The 21,067-nt window shown below is 38.9% G+C and overlaps 1 protein-coding gene across 1 annotated transcript in view; it reads left to right on the forward strand.

The window, feature by feature from the left end:
- Positions 1–17,504, forward strand: part of LOC125231963 (disks large-associated protein 5) — a 37,249-nt gene extending 19,745 nt beyond the window's left edge. The window contains exons 9-11 of the mRNA XM_048137570.1: positions 14,956–15,641; positions 15,675–15,791; positions 16,448–17,504. Of these exons, the coding sequence (XP_047993527.1) occupies positions 14,956–15,641; positions 15,675–15,791; positions 16,448–16,691 (1,047 nt within the window). The 3' untranslated portion in view covers positions 16,692–17,504. The remainder of the gene's footprint in view (positions 1–14,955; positions 15,642–15,674; positions 15,792–16,447) is intronic.
- Positions 17,505–21,067: the final 3,563 nt, after the last annotated feature.

The following is a 21,067-nucleotide window of genomic DNA, read 5'->3' on the forward strand; positions in this document are numbered from 1 at the left end:
AGAGCACTGTATATTTGCTAAAAAATTTAGATATTCTCTCATACATAGCTTTTTCAACAATCTTTGATAATATTGGTATGAGAGCTATCGGTCTGTAATTATCCAAAGTACCTCTATTGCCTTTCTTATAGATTGGTTTTATCAATGTTGTTTTTAGTTTTTGAGGAAACACTCCCTGAACAAATGACAAATTTATAAGATGGCTGAGAACTGGTGCAATAAAGCAAGAACAGTGTTTAAATATTTGTGTGGATAAATCATCATAACCTACGGAGGCAGTATTTCGAAGTTTATGAATTAATTTATAAACCTCTTGACTATCCGTGGGGAAAAGAAACATACTAGCATCAACACGAGTCATCTTAGCGGGATATCTAACATTTTTTTGCTTTTGGTGAGTTTTTGAGCCTATAAAGTGGTTGATAAATGCGTCTGCGATAAGTTTAGGATCATTGATCGACACATTATTACATGTTATTTTGTCAATGATTTTTCGACCAAGCGAATTATTTGATGTATTTTCTTTAATTACACTCCAAGTTGCTTTACACACATTCCTTGCATTCATTATATATTTATTGTTACTTAATTTCTGCGCTGTTTTCAAACATTTTTTGAATGTTTTTTGATAATCGCCGTACTGTTTTTTATACAATTGATTTTTTGTGGTATAATATTTAAAACGAAGTTTACGTTTCGTTTTTGATGCTATTTTTATTCCCTTAGAGAGCCAGGTTATTTTAGAAGATTTCCTTTTTATTTTGATTTTTATTATAGGAAAACATAAATTGTAAAATAAAGTTAAATACTCATGGAATATGTCAAATGCTATGTCAATATCTGATTCATTGTATATTTCATTCCATGTCAATGAGTTCAAACAATTGCAAAATTTATCTATATTTTCATTGCTGAAATCTCGCTTTTTAATAAACCAAAATGAATTACGGTTGATCTCTGGGACATCTGGTATTATTAATAATTGACCAGTATTATGATCCGATATTTCTAGCGAATGAAGCTCACCAATAGCATTAAAATCATTACTTATTATGTGATCAAGACAAGCATTTAGTCTGGTAGGTTGATTAATATGTGACATGTAGTTATAGTTTTGAATTAGTCTATTATATTCTAAGGTTACCTTATTTTGCTTCATTATATCAATATTAAAATCACCTGTTATTATAATTCTTTTTTTTGTTTTACATCTCAATCTTTCCAGTAGTAATTCAAGTTTATTTAGAAATATGAAAGGTGTGGGATTTGGAGTTCTGTAGATGCAAATTATTATCGAGTTATACTTTGGAATTTCTATGCCACAACATTCAAAATGGAGTTCTGTTCGCATTTCTTTTAAGTAATTTATAGGTTGATAATCTAGGTAATCTTTACACATTATACAAACTCCTCCACGTTTTTGTTTTTGCCGCGAATAGAAATCTGCTAAATGATAACCTTTAAGATGTATGTTGGATTCTTCCCCGGATTTTATGAATGTTTCGCTCATACATATCACTTCCACTTCTCTATTTATCTCATATAGATCATATAGAGCTAATTCTAAAGTATCCTTTTTACTTAATAGCCCGGCAACATTTTGGTGCAGTATGATAAATTTACCCTTAATTGGTGATACGAAAAAACTTATTCGTTCCTGGTGCGTTGCTGTCAGCGTTGGATTTCGGCAATACGACGGAGAAGTAATCCAGTATGGTAGTTTTCTTTTTATCCATTGGTGCGCTCGGTGGTGAGTTCGGTGGTGTATTTAATGCGACTCTACCTTTCTTCATACGATGGAAAAAATAAGGTATAGTACCTTTTTTATATATATTTGTGTCAGATTCTATTATTTTAGTATGATTATGTTTAATACTAGCCTTAAATGTCAAAAACTTTTTATCATAATATTGTGAGTCAATTTCCATATTAATTTCCATATTTTTTTTTTTTAATTTCCATATTAATTTCTAAGGCAATGAATAGAGTCGAAAATCTGACGTCGAAGTTCCTGTGGCACGAAAGGACGAGGTCTGGGCTGCGAGACGTCACAGACTAACGTGATGAGGGTCCCTGGTACTGGAACTTCCCGAAGGACGATGGAGGTGTTGTTCGAGCTCATCAGTTCTCGCGTCTCCGGATCTGCTTTCTGCAAGCGAGCCAGGGTCTCCACGTCTGGTGGTTTCGAAATGGCTTCGATACGAGAAAGGGCATCTGCTGTAATGTTATCCTTACCAGATATGTGTCTGATATCGGTGGTGAATTGCGAGATGAAGTCGAGCTGGTTTAACTGACGAGGTGAACAGTGGCGGTCCTTCTGCTGGAAAGCGTATGTGATTGGTTTATGGTCGGTGTAGATCACAAAATGTCTGCCTTCAACCATGAACCTGAAGTGTTTGACGCTTTCGTACACTGCTAGTAGTTCCCTGTCGTAAGCGCTGTATCGGGACTGAGCCTTGTTCATTTTCTTTGAGAAAAATGCGAGGGGCTGCCATTCCTCGTCCACAAGTTGCTGAAGTACCGAACCCAAGGCTGAGTTCGAAGCGTCACAGACGAGAGCCAGCGGTGCATTCATTACAGGGTGAGCGAGAAGGGTACATCTAATAATACTTGCTTTGCAGTTGGCGAAGACTTCGAGAAGCTCAGGAGTCCAACTGATGGGATGTGATCCTTTCACCTTAGGACCGGCCAGCAGGTCATGCAGCCGTGCTTGTTCTTCAGCAGCGTGCGGAATGAAACGCCTATAAAAGTTTAAAATGCCTAGGAATCTGCGTAGGCCGCTTACAGTCTTCGGAGGAGGGAAATCTCGGATAACTTCGATCTTGGTATCCAAAGGACGCGTGCCTTGCTCCGATATGTGAAAACCCAGGAATGTTACCTCGCGTTGACCGAACGCGCACTTCCCCTCGTTGATAAGCAGGCCGTATTCCGCCAGGCGTTTGAAAACTTGCTCGAGGTGCTCTAAGTGCTCGCTGTGACTTCTGGAATATATCAAAATGTCATCTATGTAAGAAAAACAGAAATCCAAGTCACGGAGAACCTCGTCGAGGAAACGCTGGAAGGTTTGCCCAGCATTCCTGAGGCCAAAAGACATGAAAGGAAATTCAAATAGTCCGAACGGCGTAGTTATGGCAGTCTTGGCAATATCCTCGTGAAAAACCGGAATCTGATTATAAGCTTTAACCAAGTCAATTTTGGAGAAAATACTGCAGCCTGCCAGGCTATGAGCGTAATCTTCGATATGCCTTATAGGGTACCTGTCCGGGATCGTTCGCGCATTGAGCGCGCGGTAATCCCCACAAGGTCTCCAACCGTCCTTCTTTGGGGCGAGGTGGAGTGCAGAAGCCCATGGTGAATCGGAAGGGCGAGCGGTGCCATCCCGCAACATCTCTGCAAACTGCTCCTTAGCCACCTTCAGTCTATCAGGAGCTAGGCGGCGTGGCCTGGCAAATACTGGAGGCCCTGGTGAGGTACGAATGACATGAACAGTATTATGCTTCACTTGACGTGTAATTCCAGACGGTTTGGTAAGTTGCGAATACTTTGAAAGCAGAGTGTGGTACTCGCTGTCGCCGGAAATCGTCTTGATACTAGAGATGTCACATTTCATTCGGATCGCCGCTGTGGAAAGAGAGGTAAGCTTGTCTACCAGTCTACCATCCTGACAGTCCACAAGCAGTCCATAGTGTGCAAGGAAATCCGCTCCGATGATTGGTTTGCCAACGCTAGCTACCACGACATTCCACACGAAGTCTCGCCGTAGGCCTAGGTCAAGGTGCAGCGTGACGGTCCCGTACGTTTGAATAGGAGAGCCGTTGGCAGCGGTGAGTCGGTACTCAGTCGGTTTGCCAACGGGCCAATTTCCACGTGGCACCACGCAGAGGTCGGAACCGGTATCAATTAAAAACTGCAATTTTGACCTTTTGTCGGTTATGAAGAGGCGGCTTGTGGCGCGGCAGTCAGTCGCCGCATTTACTGAGAGCCGCTGGCATTTCCCGATGAGTAGTTGCAGGGCGTAGTGCATTTCTTCGCTTTTTCACCAAAAATAGAATGATACCAGCACGTACCTGCAGTTCTATAATGGCTCCGACCCCTGCTCTTCGATCTCGCGTTGCCTCTTCGACGAGATGTTGAGCGCCTTCGGCCTTCATGCGTGGACATCTGCGCAAGTTGTTTAGTCATCTCGGACTGAACACGTGTCAGGTCATCGATGCGTTTCAACAAACCGGTCACATCAGACGTTGCAGCCGCAACGTGTAATGGCGGCGACGGTGACGTAGCCTCGCAAATTCTATCGGCTAGGTCCGCTAGCTCCTCCATACTGGCTGAGGCCTGTGAAATTAAAATAGGTTGAACGTGTGTCGGTAACCTTTTCATCCACATGCTTTTCATAAAGTCATCATTCATGCCACCGTCAGCCAAATGTTGCAAATGGTGTAGAAATTGTGAGGGCTTGCGATCCCCCAGTTCCTCATTAGACAGCACCTGGGTAATCTGTTGCTGACGAGAAACGCACAGGCATTTAATTAATTCAGCTTTTAGCTTCTTGTACTTATCAGTAGCTGGGGGGTTTTTAATAATACCTTTAATTTCTTTAGCGTACCTGTGATCCAGTTGCGCGACGACGCAATAAAATTTTGTGGCGTCGTCCTTAATACCTGACACGTGAAATTGCGCCTCCGCTTGACCGAACCAAACTTCGGGATCGTCGGGCCAAAAAGGTGGCAGCCGCACTGCAACACGGCTGATTGTCAGCGGTGCGCCTTCCTGGGCGTCGGCGAAATCTTCAGCCGACCGCGGCGGCGCCGCGCCCGGCGCGGCCGCCGGCGCTATCGCACCGCCACCGTTCTCGTCCGCCATAATGAACAAAAAACGCGAAAAAAATAAATAAATAAATCAGTACAATCGGGTCACCAATGTGGTGTTCCTATACGGATGATAAATCAAATGCGAACTCCACTTAAACAGAATATTTTAGATATATTAATTATATTGTTTTACAAGAAAATCGTCATAGCAACGGATAAACAAGACTCGGGCGGAGAGACGGGAAGGTGTGGCTCGGTAGGCAGCTGGTAGCGGTCTGTTGCTCACGGAGGCTGCGTCTGGCGACCCAGCGGAGCAGGAGCGCGCGTGCGCGCGCAGATCCGACTAGTGATGTGCGCGTCGTAGTAGTGATGCGCCACATATGCACTATCTGCAATTTCTGCACATGTGTATTAAATTAGTCACACGATATCTCAACAGGAAACAAAAATTTAACAAAAAACAAATACTCAACAAACGGAGCACAATAAAATATTCAAGAATTAATGAAAGTTGATGAAATGAAAGTGACAAACCATGGTGTCACGGCCGCCTCCGAAAAAAATTGCGGCCATGACAACCATAAAACGCGATGTACACAATTTTGTTCATAAGTCAAGTACAGTACAGTATATTAAAAAAAATATATCACAATGTCTGAGGTTTTCTTTACAGTAAAATAATGTACCAAACGTTATTAACACCTGAAGTGATACAAGCGCAAACCAACTTTGCGACCAAAAATCATAGAAAATATTTTTTTTTATTCGGACGTCCTAGTATTTATGTAAATAAGTAAATACTTTTAATTATTTAAATCAAAGGTTTGAAATTATCAATAAATAAATTATCTTTGCGTGTGCTTTTATAAAAAAAATTGTTTGTCTGTAAAGTCGGTTTACGGACGGTAGTTTAACGTGATAACGTCAAACATTACAGTAGTATAGACAGGGGCGGTCAGAGTATAGCAAAAGGGGCCCGATTCTGGGACTTTTTTCACGTTTTTTTATTTATTTATTTATTTATTAAAAATACACAAAAGTTAACAGTATTTCACCAAAGCACTTATGTGGTAATATAATTATGTACATGTTAAATTGACATAAATAAAAGCAAACACACTTAAAAGTTAAACTATGGTTATTACATTAATAACCTAAGGAGTGTAGAGTCTATGAACCTTAAGAGTTTTCTGTAAAACACGGTACAAGGAGCCAAAGAGAAAAAGAGATAACGATATCCTCGCTGTGCCTGACTTCATTTACTGATAAAGCGATTAGCCTCATAAGCGCATCTCAACGAGTTCAATTTGCCGTAAATTTAGGCCTACACTACAGTCACGGAACATAAGTTTATAAGAAAGATTAAAGCAAATTAAATTAAAAATGCATTGCCCTGCATGTCGCCTTGCTATCACCAACCACCTGGAAACGTTGACCTGTGTCACCTGTAAAGATAGTTATCATTACACATGTTTCAATATGCCAGATACATATTTTAATGAAAATAAACAGCAACTTGAGCGCGGCTGGCGATGTCAGTCGTGCATGAATGTAACAACACGGCGAAGAAATGATGACACACCGGTCCGAAAACAATTTGATATTGATATTACCTCATTAGATGATACCAACATGTCAGTCGATGCCCTGCTTGACCTCGAGCCGCAATATAACAAACATGAACATAGTTACAATTTTCAATCCCCATTAATATCACAACAAAATCAATTAGTCACTATTGAACAAATCGGATCCTTATTGGAATCAAAACTGACAAAAAATAACAGTATGATTATAAAAGATATGGAACACCTAATAAAATCTGAAATAAACACTGCAATGGGGAACCTGAAAATTGAATTCCTGCAAAAAAATAATACAATAATATTGGAGCATGAAGCCTTAAAAAAACAACTTGAATCGACAAATACCGTAATTTTAAACCTACAACGAGAAAATGAGACTATTAAACAGGAACTCAGCATTCTAAAATCGCATTACAATAAAATCCAGGTAACTCACACCTTACCTAGTCAGAAACAGTTTGTGTTATATGGTCTGGATGAGTTCTACGGCGAAACTGAGGCTGACCTATGTCGACGCATTGACAACATGTTTAAGGACATATTAAATATCAGTATTAACGGTTTTATAGAATCTGCGAAGCGAATAGGAAAAAAGGTAGCCGTCGTCCTATTATCTTGGATCTCGTAAGTCTACGAATGAAAAAATATGTTCTTCAAAATGCATACTGTTTTCACAAAACTGGATATGCCGTATCTGAAGTTCTAGATGAATTAGCACTAAAAAATAGAAAACATATCAGGGAATGCCTAATAAACGCACGTAAACAAGGAAAGTATGCAATTATTCGGAATAACAAACTGTTTATAAACGGCGAAGAATACAGTCCATCCAAATCGTCCCCGGAACCGAGTCAAAAAATAAACGAGTCCAGCATTACCCCTAGCTCTAGTGCGCAACCAACCGAGCCTACAGGAACCACACAAGTGACGTCACCATACCTCGCCGCCGCCACCGCCGCCGCTGCCGCCACCGTCGCCGCCGCCGCCGCCCCCGCCGCCGCCACCGCCGCCGCTGCCGCCCCCGCCGCCGCCACCGCCGCCGCTGCCGCCGCCGCCGCCGCCGCCGTTGGCGCCGCCGCCGTCGCCCCCGTCTTCTCTGTCACCCCCGTCGCCCCCGCCGCCCCCACCGCCCCCGCCGCCACGATCACTTCGTTATCTTCTGCACCTGGAGTGATAAGCGCTCCAACACCTAAAACTTTTTTTCGTGAATAAAGTTCTAAATAGTACTAATATAAATACTACGTTATGTATATTACACCAAAATATAGCTGGTATTTTATCAAAAAGAGATGAAATAGAAATAGTAATTAAAGAGCTTGAAGAAAATGGCTACGCCCCTACAACTTTATGTTTTTCAGAGACATTCTTACTATCCGGCTCTGAGGCTAACCTTTATTTTGACCAGTATATGCTTGCCTCATTTTTCTCACGTAAAAATAAAAAGCGCGGTGGTGTTGCCATACTTGTAAAGAAAGACGTAAATTATAAGGAAATCCCAGCTGTTAAAACGTTTGCAATCGAGAAAGAATTTGAATGCTGTGGAATAGAAATTTTGAATTCTAATGTTATTGTCGTATGTTTATATAGAACTCCTGATAGCAACGTTGCCAAATTTCTAGAACAATTAGATAAGCTTTTAAGATTTCTATGCTTGAATAGTAACAAAAAGATAGTCGTATGTGGAGACCTTAACATTAACATTTTAAATGGAAATAAAATCACTACAGACTATTTAAATTTACTTTACAACTATAATATGTTTAGCCATATTAATACACCCACACGTCGAGAAAATTGCATAGACCATATTTTTAGCAATATTAAAACTGCTAAAGGTGAAACCCATGCACTCGGCCTATCAGATCACGATACTGCCCAGACATTAACGATTAAAAGCAAAACCCAACCCCTTAAATATCCTAAGTACATTACTAAGAGAGACTACAGCGATGAAAATACGAAAAAATTCAGGGAATGCATCTATAGTCTATCTTTTTCAGACATATACGAAGAAAAATCTTTGGAAAATGCATTTCAGCTATTTCACGACCAGCTTATACTATTTCATGATCTTTGTTTTCCCATCATTAAAATTAAATACACAAGCAAAGATAGGACAAACCATTGGCTCACAAAATCACTAAAAAAATGCTGCACTGTAAAAAGAAAACTTTACTATCAGTACCGCAAAGATAATAATATCATAACAAAAAACAAATTCACTTCATATTCACGCATTTTGAGAAAATGTATATCCGACTCTCAAAAAAACTACAACACCAATTACATCGAATCTTCGAAAAATAAATGCCGAGCAGCTTGGAATGTTGTGAAAAACACGTTCAATCAATCAGCCATTAAAGAAATTGATCACGTTATAGGCAGGTCTAGAGTGGAACTAGACACACCACAAGACATAGCAGAAGAATTTAACAACTACTTCATAGATATTAGTAACATACCAACTACTAAGAAAACATCAAATGCCCCTAAAATTACTAAATCTATACAGAACACTATATTTTTATCACCAACTGATCCCCAAGAAATATATAAAATAATCCTATCCCTCAGAAATACACAAGCAACCGGTTACGATAAACTACCCACTAAAATATTAAAAACAATAGCCTTGCCAATTTCAATTCATTTATCTCACCTTATCAATTTATCATTTGAAGAAGGTTCTTTTCCGACTAGATTAAAGAAATCAATAGTAAAGCCAGTGTTCAAAAAAGGAGAACCAAATAATCTTAATAACTACAGACCTATAACACTAATTCCCGTTTTATCCAAAATATACGAGAAAGCTTATTGCACCAGATTAGAAAACTTTTTAACCAAAAACGACATTTTAAGACGAGAGCAAAATGGCTTTAGGAAAAATAAATCCACGACATTGGCTTGCTTCGAACTCAATAATCAAGTAACGGAATGCATAGACAAAGGTATTCCAGTTGGAGTATTATTTCTCGACATGTCAAAGGCATTTGACACGGTTTGTCATAAACGCCTTCTACAAAAACTAGAAAAATACGGAATACGTGGACCAGCATACTCTTGGATCGAAAACTACCTCAAAAATCGAGAACAATGTACAGAAATAGCCAAAATTGTTAATGATGAACGTTCTACTTTTCAGTCGTGTTACAAAGTAAATAAGTATGGCGTCCCACAAGGCAGTATTTTAGGCCCACTCTTATTTCTGGCTTATATTAACGATTTACCTGACTCAATAAAACACAATTGTATATTATTTGCTGACGACACTACATTAATAATTAAAGGAACAGACCTAAATAATTTTGAAAATGATATAAACACAGCATTGCGAGACGTCATCGAGTGGTTAGAATTGAATAACCTTCAAATCAATGTACATAAAACGAAATTCATGTTATTTAAATCATATAAATCTAATATTCCTAAAGTTATAGTTCAACATAATTTACAACAAGTCGAAGAAGTAACTAGCACTGTCTTTCTTGGTATGACACTCGATACACATTGTAGTTGGAAAGAACATGTAGATACGGTCTGCACAAAACTGAACAAATTCAACTTTGCTCTCTGGCGCATTAAACGAACTGTTTCGTTCAAAAGCGCCTTATTAACTTATCATGGATATATTATGTCCATCCTACGGTATGGTGTAATTATGTGGGGAAACTCTGTTAACGCCGACCGCGCTTTTGTGGCTCAAAAAAAATGCATTCGTACTCTTTGCGGAGTGGACAGACTAGAACCGTGTAAACCTTTATTTATTAAGCATAAACTACTATCCCTCCCCTGCCTCTATATTTACGAGATATGTCTCTTTGTGAAACTTAACTCTGAACTATTTACGTTTGTAGCAGACAAAGAAACAACGCGGTCCCATAGGCGCCATAGGTTAGCACTGCCAACTACCAGTAAGTTAGCACTTAGGAACAAAAGCGCGTATTGCATGTGCATTAATATATTTAATAAAATACCAGCTGAAATAAAAACATTGCCTATTAACAAGTACAAAAAGACATTGTATCAAATATTAATTGATAACTGCTTCTACAGTATAAATGACTATTTGTTGCATAATTTTTAAATGTCATAAGATCTTATCTATATAACTTATTATATTCTTAATTAGCTCTTGTTGCCTGTATTCTTTCTTCATTCAATACCTAATGTTAATTTCAATTATACTAGTGACATTTCATTAAATCTTTACACCTATTCGTTGCCAAATATACATTTTGTAAATCTAATTAGACGTAATAAAATAGTTGCAATTAATTTTAAATGACTGAGTGATCATAATATCACTGACATCCTGTTTTCACACGTCTACCTAGACTGAATATATTAAGGGACACACTATTGTATACCAAGATCTTTTGTAACCATATGTTCATTGTGAATAAACGATTTCATTCATTCATTCATTCATTAAAGTTTTTTTTAAAACCTACTAATTTAGGAGTTAGAGTGGTGCAAAGTTGCAAAATTTTCCCGTAGCATTACTAAGGCGCCAGAGACAGAAAGCGATATCGACGGAGCCCCGCTTATTACAGAAACTGCACAGAATAGGAGCCTTCGTCCGTTTGAAGATACCTAACGAACCTAACGTATACCTATATAAAAGTCGTCATTTTGTATCCTAGACCGTTTGCGAGACACGCGTTAATTTTATTAAAGTGCTAGTGCCATTTACTAATCTTAGAACCCTAATATCTCAGTAAATATTAATGGAGAAGAAAAAGTTTATATAACAAAACATCCTTATTTAAATTGGTTATATTGGTAAAAAAAATCTCTGGCGCCTTAGTAAATACTATGGGAAAATTCGCAACTTCGTACTGCTCTAACTCCTAAATAAGTAGGTTTTTCAAACAACTTCATTCTATAAAAGATGCTTATTTTAATGCAATCTTTCATGTTTTTAAATTACAAACACTCAAAAATAATAAACACGGGCGCGCCATCTGTCGCAGCTGTGGTGCTTTACTCAGGCCACACGCTACAACCATACCGACTTTTGTGTCAAAGTGACAGTCAGCAATGTCAGATTCCACATTGGTCATTAATTTTGGAATCAGCACCCCCTAAAACCTATTTTACGACACCCATGATGCCTTTTGTGTCAAAGTGACAGTCAGCAATGTCAGATTCCACATTGTTCATTAATTTTGGAATCAGCACCCTCTAAAACCCATTTTACGACACCCGTGACGACTTTTGTGTCAAAGTGACAGTCAGCAATGTCAGATTCCAAATTGGTTATTAATTTTGGAATCAGCACCCCCTAAAACCTATTTTACGACACCCATGACGACTTTTGTGTCAAAGTGACAGTCAGCAATGTCAGATTCCACATTGTTCATTAATTTTGGAATCAGCACTCCCTAAAACCTATTTTACGACACCCATGACGACTTTTGTGTCAAAGTGACAGTCAGCAATGTCAGATTCCACATTGGTCATTAATTTTGTAATCAGCACCCCCTAAAACCTATTTTACGACACCCATGACGACTTTTGTGTCAAAGTGACAGTCAGCAATGTCAGATTCCACATTGTTCATTAATTTTGGAATCAGCACTCCCTAAAACCTATTTTACGACACCCATGATGACTTTTGTGTCAAAGTGACAGTCAGCAATGTCAGATTCCACATTGGTCATTCATTTTGGAATCAGCACCCCTAAAACCTATTTTACGATACCCATGACGACTTTTGTGTCAAAGTGACAGTCAGCAATGTCAGATTCCAAATTGGTCATTAATTTTGGAATCAGCACCCCCTAAAACCTATTTTACGACACCCATGACGACTTTTGTGTCAAAGTGACAGTCAGCAATGTCAGATTCCACATTGTTCATTAATTTTGGAATCAGAACTCCCTAAAACCTATTTTACGACACCCATGACGACTTTTGTGTCAAAGTGACAGTCAGCAATGTCAGATTCCACATTGGTCATTCATTTTGGAATCAGCACCCCCTAAAACCTATTTTACGACACCCATGACGACTTTTGTGTCAAAGTGACAGTCAGCAATGTCAGATTCCAAATTGGTCATTAATTTTGGAATCAGCACTAGGGTTGCCAACTTTTTTTTAGGGAAATATAGTATTTTAGAAAATTCCATCTAAAAAATATAGTACACCGAAATAAAATATAGTACGGTACACATAATCGATAACCAAGTCGTAGAGATCGTTCTTTCTGTCCACTCTAAGGGGCTCCATTCGGTTTTCATCGATTTTTGACAAGTTTTGTGTTGCATTGGTTCTCTTATTTAAGTATCGTCGAAAGTTGTATGGCCGAATATCACTTCCCAAGTTTCCCAACTCACGTTTCGCGCAATTTTAGGGCCCGCGCACACGGGCAACTGTTGCCGGCGACTTTTTTGTCGCGACCATGGCTTAGTATGAAAGTGCGCACACGAGGCGACGCAACTTTTCATACAAATACGAAAGTCGCCGAGCAACTGTTGCCTCCGTGTGCGCGGGGCCTTATTCCGCCGAATGTTCATTTCCCAACTTATTGTTTTATTTGCCAAGCTCACATTTACCAACTTAACATTTGACCTTTTTTAAAAAAGCAAACTTTCATGTTGTCGAATGTTTTACTTAGCGTAATATATAACTAGTTTATCTATTGTATGTAATGTACCAAATGGATATTTGGAAAAATATGCAATATTGAGTCTTCTATCACTTTCTAAATGTATTGAGTAGTATTGACAGGTGTGCAATTTTTACTTACGTACCTATTAATATTCTTTTAATTTCAATTGTTACCTACTTACTTTTTTTACAAGACCCATATTTAAAAAAAATACCCATATTATAAGTACTTATAATTTTTATGAAATTTGACATTGTTTTAAAAACATTTTTTCTTCAATGAAATCTAGACTTTTATAAAAATGCAAAAGCGATTTTAATTTTAAACTAATTAAGGCAAAAATTTTGACCAAAGAACCAGTTTCGGTCCTAAAATAGTTCAACTTTGATGCTAAATATCACAGAATCAATGAGCTGTGAAGTAGGTACCTAATTATGGGATGCTAGTTTGTTTAAAGACGATTCTGTTAATATGATATGCTTCAGAAACTATCGTAATATTCATAATAGTAATGGATTCAAATCGAAGCTCAGCGGAGTAGAGAATCCCCTTAAGAAATGTCGTTATTTAAGATTTCATGGAAAAAAATACAAATGTTTGCAAACAACGGTGGCTTTATACGTAACTGCAATATTTGCAGGACAGAACGAAGTAATGAAATGTACAGTGAAGGTTAAATATGAATAAAAGCGCGAGTGGAGCGAGCGCGAAATTTTTTTTCATTATCAAAACGCCGCTCCTGGCGGTTTGACTCTAGTGTAAATTCGCCACTGGCATGGACCCCAAAAATATAGTACTTTTGCGTACTATATATGCTTCATCTAGAATATAGTACGCTGGGCCAAAATATAGTACAGTACTATATTATATAGTACGGTTGGCAACCCTAATCAGCACCCCCTAAAACCTATTTTACGACACCCATGATGACTTTTGTGTCAAAGTGACAGTCAGCAATCTGAGGTACTACATATTTGTAATCTGAAAGTAATCAAGTCAATAATTTCAGTTATTTTAAATCGACTATGATTCCGAATTATTGGTAATAGTAATTATTGTATAGATGATTAGTGATTCCTTTATATGTAATGGTAATTTACCGTTTCACTTGATTACTTACATTACAAGTAATCTGACACCCAGTAGTGGATTACAAAGTAAAATCAAGTAATCGTGTAATCCGGAATCGATTACGATTTGCCCATCTCTGCGGCGCTGCTGCAAGTTTTGAGACAGAAGTATATGCTAGAAAGAGATGCAGATATTTGCCACTCACTCTTACCTATAGTTGCGTCTCAAAACTTGCAGCAATAACTTGCTTAACGAGAACAACACACGGGCGCGCCATCTGTCCCAGCTGTGGTGCTTTACTCAGGCCACACGCTATAACCATACCGAGCGCATCGATCAGCCGCTTAGTTCCAACGCGCGCCAATAGATGGCGCAAAAACTATATTGCGAAACGGGACAATGACGTCATCTTTTTCGTGCATGCTGCCCGTAGTAACGAGTTATTAGACGTTATCACGTCAAAAGATTATACTATTCTACAAACATTTTCTTGCAGTGGCAACATCGTAGTAGATTTTTTGGACTTGAATTAGCGTTTGGAGTATATAACTTTACACAAATCCTTGCTTTTAAGGGCTAATTAATATAGATAGACTTAACCAATTGCAATTTGTATCGGGGGACTGTATGCCGACGTTGAATCAAAGTTGCAGTTAAAATGCAATCGGCCGTAATTGCTCTTGAACCATGATATATAAAAGTACATCTTAGACTTACTGTCAACGGACTGCATGCGACATTGAGTTCTTGCGCAGTGAGAAGGTCGTTAAACTTTATAGGCCGCGAACTCGTGGCCGCCGGAATGTATGAAAGAAACGCGGAGTGAGTCGCCCCTGCTTGTACTCCATTTAGTTGATTTTACCATTCACCATTCCAGCAAACCCCAACCATGACCCCGGTGAACCTGTACGCTACCCCAGCGCGCAGCATCCTCAAGCAGCACGCGCCCAGCAGCAAGAAGCCAGACAAACTGAAAACCGTGCTCTTCCACGACGACCCCTCCAGCCCCACCTCTTATACTAGCTGTGAGAGGGAGACAGAAGAAACAGGGATAGAACCGTTGCCAGCTGATGACAAGGAGAATACAGATACGCCGAATCAAGCTTCATCAAGAAAATCCAGGTTAGTTCAAACTTACAGCGAATCTTTCAGCCCCGCCTCTTATACCAGCTGTGAGAGGGAGACAGAAGAGACAGGGATAGAACCGTTGCCAGCTGATGACAAGGAGAATACAGATACGCCGAATCAAGCTTCATCAAGAAAATCCAGGTTAGTTCAAACTTACAGCGAATCTTTCAGCCCCGCCTCTTATACCAGCTGTGAGAGGGAGACAGAAGAGACAGGGATAGAACCGTTGCCAGCTGATGACAAGGAGAATACAGATACGCCGAATCAAGCTTCATCAAGAAAATCCAGGTTAGTTCAAACTTACAGCGAATCTTTCAGCCCCGCCTCTTATACCAGCTGTGAGAGGGAGACAGAAGAGACAGGGATAGAACCCTTGCCAGCTGATGACAAGGAGAATACAAATACGCCGAAACAAGCTTCATCAAGAAAATCCAGGTTAGTTTAAATAACTTACAGCTAATCTTTCAGCCTCGCGTCTTATACCAGCTGTGAGAGGGAGACAGAAGAGACAGGGATAGAACCGTTGCCAGCTGATGACAAGGAGAATACAGATACGCCGAAACAAGCTTCATCAAGAAAATCCAGGTTAGTTTAAATAACTTACAGCTAATCTTTCAGCCTCGCGTCTTATACCAGCTGTGAGAGGGAGGCAGAAGAGACAGGGATAGAACCGTTGCCAGCTGATGATAAGGAGAATACAGATACACCGAAACTAACAAGACAATTCAGGTTAGTACAATAGATAAGTTAAAGACAGGGCTCTTACAGACAATCTTTTAGTCCCACCTCTTATACCAGCTGTGAGAGGGAGACAGAAGAGACAGGGATAGCACCGTTGCCGGCTGATGATAAGGAGAATACAGATACGCCGAAACAAGCTTCTTCAAGAAAGTCCAGGTTAGTACATTAGATAAGTTAAAGACAGTGCTCTTATAGCGTATCTTTTAGTCCCACCTCTTATAGGCTACTAGACTCATATCTAATTTGGCACAATAAATGATTGTCTTCTGTACTTGCACCATATAAAATGGTGGGTTAACCCTCCATTTTCGTTGGTGCAATAATGGTCCTAACGCCTGATTTAGACGGCATGTGAACTCGCATACGATTTTAGTTACATTGCGGGCTGTTGCGGTTACACACAATTTTGCACAGCCATCAAATACCGCAACGTAATAAAACTCGTATGCGAGTTCTCGTACCGTCTAAATGGGTCCTAAATCTATTATTCCTCTTTTCAGGATGTCTCGACAAAACGCCGTCGATCAATCCAGCCCCGTTATGACCCGCAGCCGCCGCAAGAGTGTTCAGACCCCTCTAGTAGACTCCGAAAACGTACAGAAACGTACTACAAGGAAGAGTGTGCAGACTCCTCTAGCAGAATCCAATGTGGAGAAAAAACGCTCTACCAGGAAGAAGGATGTACAGGAGGTAGAGACGCCGAAACGGTCTACGCGGAGACGAAAGAGCGCTGTAGCTGTATAATAAGTGGTAGAAATATGGATGGTAATTAGCTCAATATACAAACCGCCTCTGTGCAAAGGAATAATAAGACTCTTGAAGTACAGTCAACCAATTGGAACCCTAGGCCACTGTAGAACTATGTCATAGTGACGTTAGAAATCAGATTGTAAGAAATCTCTTACTGCTTGTCATTTTGACATGGTTGTAGAGTGGCCTAGGGTTCCAATTGGTTGACTGTACCTAGTGCATTATCTAAAGACAAATTCGAATAAGTTTTAGGCTTGCAATATACAATTACACATGCCTGTAGCTTGACAATGGGTATGTCAGATGCGTACAATATTACAATGAACTGGCATGTAAGTATTTTATATATAGCTATCCATGCCGTAATCGGGAACGGCGACCCTAGCTAGTTACGTTACTAGCGTGTGCTCGGATATGGCTTGCAAAGCAGAACTTGGTCTTGAAAACTCTGTCGCACGTGGGGCAGTAAAGTTGTCCAGAACCATTGTAGGTATTGTAGGAGGGTTTCGGCCGAGATTTCCGTATCTGACGCTTCGTATCAAGCTCAATGAGACCAGCGTGTTCAAAGTCTTTGACGCTGCTTTTAATACGAGAGCGCCATTCTGGCCGCTGAGAAGTGTACTCCTCCCATTTTTCAGGTGGTATTCTGCAGGCAGTTAGGTGGCGTTTAAGCACGTCCTTGTAACGCAGGTGTTGCCCACCTTGCTTCCGTTTTCCAGCTGATAGCTGGGAGTAGAAAACGGCTTTCGGTAGTCTGCAATTACTCATACGCCAAACATGCCCACACCACCAGCCATGCCAGGTGGTGTGGACAAGTATTTTATACGCGGATGGCATACCACTGGCAAGCTACAGGCATGTGTATCACAGACCATATACTACCATGATGTATGGTAGATCTGGAGTCAATCTCAAGCTATGTTGGCAATGATTTTGATAGCCCTGCCTCAGCATGGGTTATAAATGTCATAATTTCACCGAAGTTTGACGTTTAAAGTAACATGACGACCGGTCTGGCGTAGTCGGTAGTGACCCTGCCTGCTAAGCCGCGGTCCCGGGATCGAATCTCGGTAAGGGCATTTATTTGTGTGATGAGCACAGATATATTATTTGTTGCTGAGTCATGGGTGTTTTCTATGTATAGAAGTATTTATATATCGTTGTCGTTGTCGTTTTATCGTTGTCTGAGTACGTACAACACAAGTCTTTTTGAGCTTACCGTGGGACTCAGTCGATCTGTCTAAGAATGTCCTATAATATTTATTTATTTATTTATTTGCACCGGCGAGGCTGTCAAAATCGTTGCCAACTTAGCTTGGTCTAGCTCTAAATGTATGGGGAGGGGATTCAGCACCGCCATTTACGTATTTCTCAAATTTTCTACTAGTGGTTTCACGCGTCTTAATATTCTTTTTGTCTATGGTGGTGATCGAAGTGCCAATTAAGCTAGGAACACACTACGCGGACGTCCGTCGTGAATCGACCGCGGATGGGAATCTGGACAATGGAAATACACACAACCGTGCAAACTATCGGTCGACGGACGCGGACGTGGCCTTGAGCGCACGGACGTCCGATCGAAATCTGGCTCTCTGGATGTTTTGTTCCGTGCACACTGATAGGTCGCGGTCGCGGTCGTTTTACGACGGACGTCCGCGTAGTATGTTCCTAGCTTTAGGCCTTATGGCATTATAATAAGGTTAACAAATGGCTATTTTACTCTGTTTTAGTATACTACTTCCGGTATGAATATAGCTTGTTTGGTTTTAGTGTTAAAACCCAACCTAACCTTTGTACAAGCATTTGTTTGCGATTTGGTAACAGCTTTATGATTATTGTTTACAGACACATTTTGAATTTCCGAATCATGTTATATTATTTAATTTTAATTCTAAACTTATGGCACTGGTCCCACCGCGAGCTAGGAAACTATGAGCTATCGGCTATAAAAACGAACAAAAGATAATCATTCCCATATAAATAAAAGAGACACGGCGATGTTTATAGTTACTCGCCCAGCGGTGATCAATATCGCCGTGTCTCTTTTATTTGCACGGGAGTGCTTATCTTTTGTTCATTTTATAGCCGATAGCCAGGGAGCGTACTTTTCGTGCCGATGACATCAATTTGACGTCACGCTCCATATAGGGTGATCACAAATTGTTTTATTGTTAATTATTAATCATTAGTCATCAATCATTTTAAGTTATGAATTTCTTTGCATGGTAATGAATGCAAAAAGGATGGTGTGCTTTACGTTAGAGAGAATTTCTCTTTTCTACGTATTTCTTGTAATGTGTTGTTAACAATACTATTTAATTAAATTTATTTATAAAAACAAATCAAATAATTTTATTCACGTTTCACATTTCAAGTAGGTATTATTTATGGGATTAAAATTTATATACGATTAAAATGATTGACGAATAATGATTAATAATTTACAATAAAACTATTTGTGATCATCCTATACGGAGCGTGACGTCAGATTAATGTCATCGGCATGAAAAGTACGCTCCCTGCCGATAGTTCATAGTTTACTAGCTCTCTGTGGGACCAGTGCCCAAACGTTAATACACGGCTCTACGATAATTATACTAATATATAAAAATAGAAAAAGTAATCTGACAGTAGACTAAAAATACATACTAAAGCTTGACTTGATATATGACGACGCGACGTTACGGAATTTCATTACAACTATTTCCTTCATCCTCGCATACGTCAGAATAACAGCGCCCTCTAGACTATATTCATATATTTCTAGTCAGGCTTTGAATACACAGTAAGTACTTGAAATGACATACAACTGTATTATCATAACGTTGAAAGCTTTGTTAGCTTTGGTAGTCGATTTTTCCTAACTGTCAATTTATTCTTTCTAAATTGGTATAAGTTCTACTGAAAATGACATGACCTATTTTTATTGCATTATCATGTGAAAATATTGTATACTAATATATGGTCATTTTCAAAAATTGGGACCCGAAATTTTAGTGACAGTTGTTAACAAAAATTAACTCGATGTCAGTTTTGTGACGACAATTATGCATGAAATTTCGATAAAAATATTTCTTTTGTGTTAATTACATAAACTATCAGCAATAATCTACATTTTAGAACATGAACAAAGTTGTTTTTTAGACAAATGATATTCTTAATTGTCGTCACAAAACTGACATAGAGTTAATTTTTGTTAACAACTGTTACAAATTTTGGGTCCCAATTTCTGAGAATGAATAATAATATGACATGAAAGATTATTAAGTAATATAAAAATAAGAAAATAAGTGAGAATTTAATGAATTTGGTTTAATTAAAGTTTTTGTTTTCATCTTTTCATTGGTATTTTTAAATTCCAACCATCATGTTGAATATGTTAGCTTATTATTTTATACGTACAGTTTTAATGTTTGCATATAATTTATACGATTAAGGTACACTTCTCCAATTAAAGGCACAAACTTTGAGTTTTTTTTTTAGATATTCCCCTAATAAGTATCTATTTGTGCTATTAGTTAGAGTGAGTTCTATTTTATAAGTGAAGTATTAAATGTTTACTTTCTCAGCTATATCAATAATCCATAACATTAATAATATTATGTGACGTTATCTGAGAAAAGAGACCTTATTGTCGATGGCGCTTACGGCGTTAAGGGTGATGTTCGTATACAAATACGATGCCGAGGGACGTAAGCGCCATCGACAATGAGGTCCCTAACTTCACATATAACATATAATATACATATACATTTATGTGTGTGCATAACATTATTTTATATAATTGCGAGAAGTTTACGTTTCACAATTTTGTGGTGGTTGAGAAAATAAACAATTGATATCAGTGCCATGCTATGGTACTTTTCTGTGCCTAATGTTATAATGTATAGACGTGAATGTTTGTGTGTCAATGTAGTGCTAGCGGAGCATAGTGTTAGAAATGAGGTTTTTACATTTAAATAAAGTTAGTATGATTTACCAGTGTTTTTTTTTTTTTTTGCAAAATAGGGGGTAAATTGCCTGTAAATTGCCAGTGTCCAATGACTTGCCATTCTATGCTTAAAATAAGTTCTCTCTACCTATAAACAGAGTTTATTTTTACATAAAATTTAGGCTATCTCTCAGTAGCTGGCCGTTAGGATTAAATTAATTCTGTTTACATAATACAGAGATAATTTGTAGTACAAGGTCGCTAGTTATTGGAAGGGGTTAGTTACTGGCAATTTTACCCTTAGTTTGTTTCTAATCATTCCATTTTGAACGTTACTATAATTGTTATCCTAGAGAATGGCAAGCATTTTCGGGGGTAGCTAGATCGCGCGCTGTCTACCTAACTTTGACATCCACCCGCCTTCACTTTTCCGTGATCA

This window comes from Leguminivora glycinivorella, chromosome 12, assembly GCF_023078275.1.
Source record: "Leguminivora glycinivorella isolate SPB_JAAS2020 chromosome 12, LegGlyc_1.1, whole genome shotgun sequence".
Classification (NCBI taxonomy): Eukaryota; Metazoa; Arthropoda; class Insecta; order Lepidoptera; family Tortricidae; genus Leguminivora; species Leguminivora glycinivorella.